At 38.4% G+C, this 12,202-nt stretch overlaps 1 protein-coding gene across 5 annotated transcripts in view; it reads right to left on the bottom strand.

Annotated features, from left to right (window-relative positions):
- Positions 1-12,202, bottom strand: part of DPP6 (dipeptidyl peptidase like 6) — a 1,159,861-nt gene that overhangs the window by 28,466 nt on the left and 1,119,193 nt on the right. For all 5 annotated transcript variants that reach the window (XM_072153926.1, XM_072153928.1, XM_072153925.1 and 2 more), the window contains 2 exons: positions 11,263-11,381; positions 7,313-7,360 (listed from right to left, as the gene is read on the bottom strand). In XM_072153926.1, coding sequence (XP_072010027.1) covers positions 7,313-7,360; positions 11,263-11,381 — 167 coding nt within the window. The remainder of the gene's footprint in view (positions 1-7,312; positions 7,361-11,262; positions 11,382-12,202) is intronic.

Raw genomic sequence — 12,202 nt, 5'->3', positions numbered from 1 at the left:
GGATTAGCCCTAAAAAGGGCTATCCATACATACATCAGAGGCACCTACACAGGGCCGGATTAAAGGAGGGGCTCCTGGGGCTCTAGCCCCGGGGCCCCCACCACTTTCACTTTTTAAGGGGCCCCCACCAGTTTCTGACAGTCAGCGACTCAGCTCAGCTGCGAGGAAGAGCCTGTAGCGTCGTGGGATCACTGGAAGGGAAGGTGAGGTAAGTATGAAGTTTATTATTTTGTGGCCATTCTCTACAGGGGGCTGGTGGCTAAATTCTACAGGGGGCTGGTCGCTATATACTACAGGGGTCTGGCAGGCTATATACTACAGGGGTCTGGCAGGCTACATACTACAGGGGTCTGGCAGGATACATACTACAGGGGGCTGGCGGGCTATATACTTCCAAAAAAGGGCCCCCACCAGTTTGCGCCCAGGGGCCCCCACCACCCTTCATCCGGCCCTGCACCTACCACTGGATCTACCTTAATAGGTAGATCTATGGTGGTAGGTTTCCTTTAATGGAGTCACCCGGGAAAACTATCTCCGCAGTCTGTGGGAAAACCAGCTCAAGTGACCCACCAGCAGCAAGATTTGGGACTTCCTGTAATGTCGTACAGAATTCAGGCAGATCAAAGGGGTAGTGCACTAATTTCTGTACATGCATGCCCCCTCTGTGTACACCACTCCAATATCAGTGGTTGGAAGCCTAGGACATCTTCTTCGCTATTTCTAATGATCACATGTTAAAATGTATCTTTCTAATGGGCCCGGTAGTAAAGAAAATATTAGGACTATCAAATTTGTAAGTTTGTTATTGGATTGGTATTGTGTTATGTTATAGGCATTTATAAAGAATTATTTTTATGCAATTCTGCAACTTTTAAATATCTGCAAAAATCGGTGGAAAAAGACATGACTAGCTTATCAAGCAGATCAAACCAGAATCATCATATGTGGCTTTCAAAAATGTCACAAAAATTGAATGTTTCTCAGTCCAGAAGTGGCATAGAAAGTGAAGTATCAGGAGAAAAGTGTTTGATATAATGATTTGGCACAAAAACCAGTAAGACTGACTAAAAATTAAAAAAAAAACTAAGAAAAAATAATCCATAGTAAATATAAAAAAATGTAGTATTCAAAATTAAAAAAAAAAAAAAAATACTTGGATCTTTTTTTTTTATAACTCTATAAATATTGTAACGTCTAATCCTACCCTTTACCCCAGGAGCCAACATTAAGGCCTCAAACTGATCATAATACAAAAGATGTCTCCAAAATTTGCCTAATGTAATAGAAATTTCTTCTGACCACTCGACAAAAAAATAGCACATATCAATTTACTTATTCTATCGTTTTTATGAACATCAGTATGAATCGTCTTGCTGTGATATACCTCAATATATCCTGGAGGTAAGAAGCTCTTTAATAATTTACATCCCATCTGTGGTCCCCCTGCAGGCTTTGTTTATTTAAATGTGTCATTTCATTCTATACCCTGTTGTGTGCTATGACATGATCCTGCTGACAATATTGACAGCTAAATTGTACAAATTAAAGGGATGATCCTGTATTTTTTAAAACTACTTTAGCATTTTCTTCTAAATTAAGTACCAAACATTGAGTAAAGGAAGGGTATTTCAAAGCCTGGAAACTTACTTAATTTTAGTACATAGCACTTTGTATGCAAATGTAGATTAGGGTGGTTGGCCGTTTCATCATCATAAAGGAGGCCGATATTACTATTCAATGCACTGCCCCATTTATTACATCTTAGCCCTCAATAAGTAAATATACAGTATAGCATTATCGTTTTTGTATGAAATAAGAAAAATGGGTCTGTTATTTTACGACCCCACTAGTCAAAGGGCCGGCCATGCAACTACCCACATAAAGCACAGAGATGCCCAATTATGTAAATGTATATTATCATGTGATTAAAGGCCCCTTTTTTCCAGGACCGCACCCCTGAAAATCTGCCTAAAATTATCTCAAACCCTTAGTATATGTGGCATACAGCATTTTAGGTGCCAATTAGGTGCAAATTACTGCCTCTATCTGATGTAGACAGATTGATACATCTCCTCCCCCTCATAGAAAAATATCACATAAACTAATAAAAACATTTGCAAATCCAAATGTCTCTTGCTGACAGTATGAAGCTGAGAGGCAGGAAAAGGTAAAAACCCTAAGATTTGCCCTAACCCTACTCTTATCTTATTACATACCATATTAATCCTCCTCCTGAGCTAATTTCCTCTTTTCTGTTCTGATTATGAGTCTATTTCACTGGATTTGATCCATATTCGGCTATTTCTAACTGTTCTTTGGTCTTCTGATTCAACTTTGGTGTATACTTTTTCTTGTGACCTTTGGCGTGAGCTTGATTAGTCTCTTGTCCTTTGATTCTGTTATTGACATACAATCCTAGTGCTGTCCTTGGTTATCTGACTCTTGTAACACTCCTTTCCCCATTCCCTGAACATTAGTTAGTAAAGGAACTGTTGCCCAGTTGGGGGTTATCATTTGGAGCGGTTCTCAAGTAGGCAGGTGCAGTTTAGTGGGCTCAGTGCTAGGACTCACCATCCATTATCCACCTGCTCCATAACAATAAAAATGTAGCAGTGGATTTATAAATAAATACATGAATAGCCTACAGAATGCTTTTCATGCAGTTAATCAAATGTACAGATGGAATGTACTGTCCAAGTTAAAACTAAAAAACATGAAACTAAAAATAAATAGAAAAAAATAAAATGTCAAGATACTAAAAGTTCCTTCCTGTATTAATGCAGGTATGCAGCTTCCTCAGGTTTTCTCACCCTACTTGTCATAATCATCTTCAAGCTCCACCATTAAGTATGGAACATGATATAAAAGTCAACATTTAGTTTTTGCCTCGAAATTCTGCATAAATTGTGGCTTTTGTCCTACAATGGCATATAAAAAGGAATTATAAATTGTTCCTGTGTGTCATAGGTAGCCCAATTTTTGGAGATAAACTGGATTAAAGCAGAGAATGAATGGATGCTCTTTCCATCATATTGTTCTTTCTTAGTTTTAAACTGACCCAAACTGCGGGCCAGAAGTTCGGGTTCAGCGTTTGGCAAAACCTTCCCATTGGTAACTGCTGGCAAAAGAGTGTCAACTCTGTACAAGTTGCTGGCAAAGCCACCAGCAATATTCAGAGGACATGATGATATCACAGCATCAATCTGCGGGAAAATGGTTGTGCGAAAGCACACTTCGCTGGATGTAAATGTTGCAATCGGTGCCAGCGGAGACAGTGTTAACAGTGGGGTAGACTTTCAGAACCCAAACCTCAATGGGTCAGCTCAACCCTATTCTTTATAACTTCTCCTCTACATTTACAGGACTTGTATATAACTTTACTCTGAATGGCCCAGTTACAGCCTACAATTAAGATGCGGAAGAAATTTATGAATTTCAGTTGTCAGTTTGAAATAAACATTGAAATAATAATTATTCTAATTTTCCTTTAAAAACACACATGACCTATTAATATGTAAATATCTAAAGTAAAAAATGTCTAAAAGGATGAATAAAACAATTATGAGCCGCAAATGGTGTTTATAGGACAAATACATAATTCATAAGATAAAGAAACAATAGTTGTGTATTATATGTGCTGTAAATATTCTACATTTAATAATGGGAGCGCAGAAGAAAATAGACATTTTATTTTGTTAATAAATTGTTGTAAAACGCCAAGATTTATTATATGAGGTATCTGGGAGAAAATAGCTTTCTAATTCTCTTTGCTTTGGGAACAACATAAAGATGTCGCTGTATCAAAGACAGAAGCTGCCTCAAATACATCAACCAGACTTTTTGTAGTGTTTCAGATTTTTAGCATTGCTGTTTTATACAACATTCGAATTGATGCTTTTACTAGTTCACAACTTTAGTTACAAAAAAATCTACCAAAGTTTCTAGTTTGAAAAAAATAAGGGTTATACAGGCGGTCCTCTACTTAAAAACACCCGACTTACAGACGACCCCTAGTTACAAACAGACCTCTGGATGTTGGTAATGTACTGTACTTTAGCCTTGGCTACAATAAACAGCTGTAACAGTTATAAAAAGTGTCTGCAATTAAGATTTATTGTTAATCCTGGTTCTTATGACAATCCAACATTTTTAAAATCCATTTGTCACAAAGCCAAAAAAATTTGGCTGGGGTTACAATTATAAAATATACAATTCCGACTTACATACAAATTCATCTGGAGAACAAACCTCCAGAACCTATCTTGTACGTAACCCATACTACTTTATAGTGAATGTAGAGTTAAATAGATACATACACTATGGGTGAGACATATGTCTAATTTCCTTGATCGTTATCAGCCATCTATGTGGGTTTTGAGTGGTATGAATAGCGACTGTATGCAACAGTGACCTATTTTAATGAACATGTACTATGCCAAGGCTGGGACCCAGGCACTCGTTTGTCTGGAGAGGCAGAGAGATGAGTGCCCGGCCGTACTTACAGGAAAAGATAGAGTATGCTCTATATTTTTCCTGGTGACAGTATGGTACGTTGACCCACATTTGTGCTCACTGTAGTATAGAGATGGATATACGTCCTCACAATGTTCGTTTGAAAGGGGCCTAAGGCCGGATGCACATATTTTGGTTTGATCACATGGATTGCACACATTGCACTAAATGGGATGCAAGGACTTCCCTTCTGTCAACAGATCTTCAATGCCAGTACTATATGTACTGCTACAGTGCCAGGGCTTAAGTTTGGCTGGCAGACAGGGAGTTCCTGCATCATATTTTTGTATGATTCAATGACTTCTCTCTTGTGCAATGACTCCTATCCTGGAATCAACCAAGGTCTTCCACAGGCTGCTCACATTTGTGTCCAGGTAGTAGTAATGCAGTTGTAATGTGGCTGAACTCATGTTTCAATGTGGACATGTGGAAGCCTAGACTTTATTGAACATTTGAAATCTACTTGTTATACTTCACAATGTAAATGTTATTAATGGTTATTTTTTGTTTGTTGTCTTTGTGGCTTTATGAAACAGAGAATGAGATTTGGGGAGCTGTACTTCTGTTATAATGTCCATGGCTGAGATTTTTCCACAATTGGGGAACTGAAGCTCCTCAGAATCACTTGGTGCCAATAAGTTGTCCGTTTTATAGTATAGTCTCTGTTTTAGGGGATTATTTACAAAAAATGTATTGGACCTTATCAATACAGTATGTGCCATTTATGCAAGAAAAACAACAAAGGTTGCTGTATGGAAAGATCCCAGGATTAGATGCACAACTATGTTCTACTCCAAGACTACACCCCTGTCATCAGTTATACCCACTTATTACTTGCCATGCCATATAAATAAATTTACTAAAATCTAGCAGTTTTGAAAAGACCATTGAGGAAGCCAGTTTTTAGAACTGAACAATTGCAAGGGCTTGGTAGATGATCACTTTGAGAGAATCTTATATCTAATATCACATTTAAAGGAAATCTACCATCAAAATCAAGCATGATAGACTAGGAACACTTATACTCATAGATCCAGGCATCATGACTTTGGTAATCATCATAGTATCATAGTATCATAGTATATAAGGCTGGAAGGAGACGCAAGTCCATCAAGTCCAACCTTCAAGAATTAAATAAATGTTTTATCCCCATAACCCGTGATATTTTTTCTCTCCAGAAAGTCATCCAGGCCTCTCTTGAACATGTACATAGAGTCCGCCATAACAACCTCCTGCGGCAGAGAGTTCCACAGTCTCACTGCTCTTACAGTAAAGAACCTTTGTCTATGGTGATGGTAAAATTGCCTCTCCTCTAGGCGTAGAGGATGCCCCCTTGTCCTGGTCACAGGCCTAGGTATAAAAAGATCTTTGGAGAGATCCTTGTACTGTCCGTTCAGGTATTTGTACATTGTAATGAGGTCTCCCCTCAGTCGTCTTTTTTCTAAACTGAATAATCCCAAATTTTGTAATCTGTCAGTGTATTCTAATCCCCCCATTCCCCTAATAATCCTGGTTGCTCTCCTCTGCACCCGTTCCAGCTCTATTATATCCTTTTTATACACTGGTGCCCAAAACTGTACACAATATTCCATGTGTGGTCTGACCAGGGATTTGTATAAGGGCAAAACTATGTCTTTATCATGAGAATCTATTCCTCTCTTGATACATCCCATTATTTTATTTGCTTTAGCAGCAGCCGCCTGGCTCTGGTCACTAAAATTAAGTTTACCATCCACCAATACGCCCAAGTCCTTTTCAGCTTCAGTTTTACTAAGTAATTGACCGTTTAGAACATAATTATACTTTTTGTTTCCATGGCCCAAGTGCATAACTTTACATTTATCTACATTAAACCTCATCAACCATTTCTCTGCCCATCCCTCAAGCTTCCACAAATCCCTCTGTAATGCTAAACTATCGACCTCAGTATTTATTACTTTACACAGCTTAGTATCATCTGCAAATATTGAAACTTGACTGTGTAAACCCACTACAAGGTCATTAATAAAAATATTAAAAAGAAGTGGCCCCAATACTGACCCCTGTGGCACTCCACTGGTAACATCAACCCAATCTGAGAATGTGCCATTAATGACCACCCTCTGTTTTCTATCACTAAGCCAATTACTTACCCAGATACACAGATTTTCTCCTATTCCCAGCAGTCTCATTTTATATACCAACCTTTTATGTGGCACGGTGTCAAATGCCTTTGAGAAGTCCAGATATACAACATCCATAGCGTCCCCCAGATCCAGTCTTGAACTTACCTCCTCGTAGAAACCAATCAGATTAGTCTGACAGGACCGATCTCTCATAAACCCATGCTGACGCTGGGTTATAAGGTTGTGCACAGTGAGATACTCCAGGATAGCATCTCTAATAAACCCCTCAAATATTTTCCCCACCACAGCAGTTAGACTTAGGGGTCTGTAGTTTCCAGGATCGCTATTTGATCCTTTTTTGTATATTGGTACCACATTTGCTATGCGCCATTCCTGTGGGAATCATTGGCTCATTGGCATAATTTTAAAAGCTGATTTTAGAAGAAGGAGGATGGCCCTGGATAACAAATATAATAATATGACCACACAGTCATGATGCCTGGATCTATGAGTAAGTGTGACTGGTCTATCGTGCTTGATTTTGATGATAGATTTACTTAACTTCCTGTATCAGTGATGTCACTTCCACTCAGTGCGTGGCCAGCTTGCAGCTCCGTCCTATTCAAGTGAATAAGCTTCAATAATAAGCACAACCATATCCCGTGGAAATACCAAACAGTTAATGTATCACTTACTTTGATTGTCAGTCGTGTTATGAATAGTGACCACAGGAACCCTTGGACCTAATAAAACATAAACCATAGAAACATTGTTATTAGTGAATAAGAACTAATGACATAACTATAGATGTCTTCTATGGTAATGAAAAGTTGTGATCTCCCTATATAATTTCAATACAGGCGGTCCCCGACTTAAAGACACCAGACTTAAGGATACCCCTAGTTACAGACGGACCTTTCTGACCCCCGTTAACTCTGGTGAAGCTCTCTGGATGTTACTTTAGTCCCAGGCTGCAATGATTAACTGTACGTTGTCTGTAATGAAGCTTTATTAATAATCCTTGGTCCCATGACAGCACAAAATTTTGAAAATCCAATTGTCACTGGGACAAACATTTTTTTGGTCTGCAGTTACTATTATAAAATATACCAATTCCATCTTACATACAAATTCAACTTAAGTACAAACCTAAAGAACTTATCTTGTACGTAACCCGGGGACTTCCTGAACATGAATCAAAATACTATTTTAAAAATTCATTTTTTTTTTCTAGGCACACCAATATATCTGTTTTTGACAGAATTCTGAATCAAAACTTAAATGCCATGTCGTTTAATATCGTTTTTAGACACTCTTAGGACTAAAAGTCTGTGGTCTCCGAAAAGAGTTCATGGCTTTCGAGGAGAAGAAACATACAGCAAAAATTATGCAAATGCAACAAAATATTGGTTCAATTTCGGCTGTAAACTAAGTCATCTTAAAGTAGGTGCAAAGTACTACTAGCCAGTTTTATACTACCGCAGATTTATTATTATGTCATGAGTAAGGACATGAATTATCTTGTCCGAAACAGGTCATTCCAGTGTTTTTCTTTCTTTTATGCCATAGATACAGGCTTGTATCATGCACCTTAACCTGACGTCATTATGTTTTTAATTTTTTTGGATGAAATAAAGGATTCTAAACTTTTTTATATCACAAGTGCTGGATCATTCAATACAATTTTCTTACCACTATGCTACTGAAGTTGGCATGGTTTGTTATGGATCTTGGGCACATTGAAGGAGGATAGATGAAGAGGAACGATTTTTTTCCATTCTGGTGAGCTGTTATACATTCACTTTTTTTCCTTTTTTTGTGCAGATTTATTATGCAGAATTAGACATTTCGATAAATCTGGGTCGGCATAAGACTTGAGATCCTTTGGGGCAGATTTACTTACCCGGTTCATCCGCGATCCAGCAGCGTGTTCTGTGCAGAGGATTCGGGTTCTGCCGGGATTCACTAAGGTAGTTCCCCCGATGTCCACCATGTGTCGCTGCTGTGCTGAAGTTCGTCGGAGTGCACTGAAGTTCACCGTCCTACGCTGGGTGCAGGTAAGCGCGTGTCAAGCGACCCTTTTTTTTAAAAAATGCGGCGGTTTTTCCAAATCTGTCGGGTTTTCTTAAGGCCATGCCCATAGATTTCCATCACGTGCATGCCGGTGCCGATGCACCACAATCCGATCGCATGCGCCAAAATCCCGGGCCAATTCAGGGAAAATCGACGCAAATAGGAAATTTTCGGATAACCCGTCGGAAAAACGTGATTCGGGCCCTTAGTAAATGAACCCCTTTGAGATACTTTGACACACTTTTGATAATTCTGTCTCTATGTGTTATCTGTGGCAATGGGCAGCAGCAGGTAGGTAACTACCTTTTTCCCCCCATTCCTGAAGTTTTCCAATTATAGTTAAAAGCCATTTTTACAACAGTGGGAGTGAAATTTCATGGCTTACACGTCAGAAAACTAAAGTGCAGGAAATGGAAAATTTACCATCTTAGTTTTTTTGTGCCTCACTGGGCATGGATCAAAATAGATCTTGGTGAAGACTCCCCTGCCCAACTGATTTAACTTTAATATAGCTTTAATATAATAAAATATTTACTGTCACTGCTAAAATGTTTGCTCTTGTGTAGATTTCAACTATGAAGAGCTTAATTTACTGGAGTTAAGTGGAACCTTTGCAAAATTCTGGCCTATCTGACACTAGTGGGCATGATGAGCACAAAACTTTATACAGCGTCCCCAGGGTGTCATTATTTTTATACCACTATTTAGATTCCCTCCAAAAATGGTGCCTACTAAATCTATTGCATCACCCTGGTCCTGAAACCTCTCCATGACCTATGTTTCTGTTCTGATACATTCCCCTACTATGTTATCTTTGCTTACATTTCAATTTACATGGCTCTAACCTTTCTAAGCTTTTCTGTAGGTAGGATGTATACACGTTGCAAAGGACGACAATAGATGTCAACGTCTTTGATTAAAATCTGCTGACTGCAAAAAAAAAAAAACTAAAAACACCTACAGAATATCTTTCACGTGATCCATCTTCTTTACTCTCTTGGGTCTATGTAGCTGATTATTTTATTCCACAAGCTAAACTCCCAGCGTGTAAACAAAGGAAATTCAGATGTTTGGTGCCCACGTCCATGGTGCGCCTCTTAAACATTGATGAATGATTTAAAAGAGCAGCTGCCAGCGACATGCACAGAGAAGAGAGAGCTCTGCAAAACTAAGATAATTGGCAAGCGTGGTATCTATTTGCCGATTGCAGATCTCTTTATTTGTCGCCTTATGAATAATTTATATTCGATACATGAAGTTCTCGCAGAGAAGATATTATCCTACAAATAACAGGCGCACATTACTTTAGTTGGGCTAATGTTTTAAATATAGTTTTTTTTTTTTTTACTTAATCTGGTGACAACAATCTGAGTCGCTTCACAAGGAAAGTACAGCCTTGTTTTCAGCTACTTTGTAGAGACAGATTTTTAGGCAGATGACATTAAGTTTGGCTGAATAAAAGGAATCCCTTTACGTATTTCATTCCATCAATTTAATTACATCTATCCTCGTAGTTTGGGAAATAATAAAGGACAATCACATGGTGTACAGAAATCAGAAGAAACCTGAAGGTCTTAAGCCATGTTCACATTATGTTACATTTCCATAAAAAATAGTACATTGGTCTACATTTAGTTGCATTAAAGCAAATTTACTATCAGTTTTATTGATGGCAGATGTGTCCAACTAAGAAGTTCCTTATGAACTTCTTTTATTATAACTTTAAATGCGCTATTGAAGAAATATAGAGTTATAAATATTATGCTAACCAGTCTGGGGCACTCCGGATATGTCACCTGAGCACCTCAGTTGTGTTATAATTTATTCACTGCCCCATACGATACAATTCCCACCTGGTCCGGGACTAAGCGGGACTTGTATCGCAATGGAGGAATGAATAAATTAGGTGTATAGACTTATAATAAGGGAAATTTTGAGGAGTTCTTAGTAGGACACCTCTACCATCAGTAAAACTGATGGTAGATGTCCTTTAACATAACAATATACTAGGGTCTAGATTCTGTCCTTCTCCAGAATATTGGTGTTACCCAACTTAATGGAAATAGTTGGAGATATGGGACCAATAAGACAACTAACTACCCTCACTTAGTATAAAGCAAATTTCTCGGGCAAAAAACAGGTGTTAAATGGGGGGGTTTGGGTTTGGTACCTGGACCCGAAAATATCTCTGATGTTCCCAAACCTCATGTGGTCCGCTCATCCCTAGCCACAGATCTTCTAAAAAGAGCCACGCTTATGTACAGGATACTTCACCTGCAGGTCCATAATTTCATTTGTTTATATGTGCCCTGAGGACCTCACTTCTGATGGAAGAGCTAAGGATAAAGTGTGAATATGTAGGTTATCTAGGTGCAGAGAAACTTCTGTCCAGGAAGAAGCTATGAGGACATAAAATAAGAGCTTTTTTTATATATATATATTTAGTTGCTCTTGAAAAACATCATCCCTTGGATTTTGTTCCTGCAAAGATTTTATGGCATTTCATCTGATCTCACAGAGCTCCATTAATCTTAGTAGAAGACAAGTTAATGTATTATTCGGGCTATAATACCTTCACATTTCAGTAAGAAATACTCCAGAGTGTGACTGAAGGAGGCGCTGACATAAGTACAGTTCTCAATCAATAAGCACGAGATGCACTGTCGGTTGAAGCTCCCATTGGTGTTAGTACTGCAAAGAAACAATTAGTAAAGTGAATAAGTACCAGTTTACATTTTGCTCCATTCATAGTACAATAGACAGCAATTAAGGTTACAAGATGGAAGGAAACAAATAGCAAAGTAACCATCATCCAATTACCATCCTGTCTCGTAAGAACAACTCAATCTGGAATAATAAATTACTGACACCGAATGCAAAATCTATGTCAAACCAAGATGTCGGGAAGGCTATCATGAGTTGGTCAAAACGATTGAAGGTTCATAGATTGTAAACTCTTACAAAAGAGAACCCTAAATTCTAGTGTTTGAACTAATGAAAATGTTTATTAGGCCACAATAAAACCACTTTGTGTTTGCATTTATTATTGAAGCATTTGGATTTACTTAAATCAAAGTATTGGGTGGTATCCCTTTCCTACAGCACCCTTGATCCTGGAGGTAAAAAAGATCTCCCTAGACTGAAAAGTGTAGTTACACTGCAATGCTTAACTTTCTTTGTATTTGTACTTCACAAATAGTGAATGCTTCTGAATATGATGCAGTAAATAAAGACTAAGGCACATGACATGAAACATACCACAAACAGGGGAAAGTTTCCTTCCCTTTTGGCCAGGTGGAGAAGGGGGGGGGGGGGTTGCTGCCACGACGCAAATATACAGCAGGTGCAATTCCTGACTGTATTGTGGTGTGACCGCCAGTTTGGTTACAGTGCAGTGTGACTATGCACAATAGACCTCTACGTATACAAGTTATGTGCATGAGGCCTTAGAATTATTATTATAATGTTTTAGGGTTCAATATATGATATACAGAACCATCACTAGTGTGGTT

Source organism: Engystomops pustulosus, chromosome 5, assembly GCF_040894005.1.
Source record: "Engystomops pustulosus chromosome 5, aEngPut4.maternal, whole genome shotgun sequence".
Taxonomy (NCBI): Eukaryota; Metazoa; Chordata; class Amphibia; order Anura; family Leptodactylidae; genus Engystomops; species Engystomops pustulosus.
Note: the sequence above shows the minus strand (reverse complement) of the source record. Positions and strands in the feature narration are given on the sequence as shown.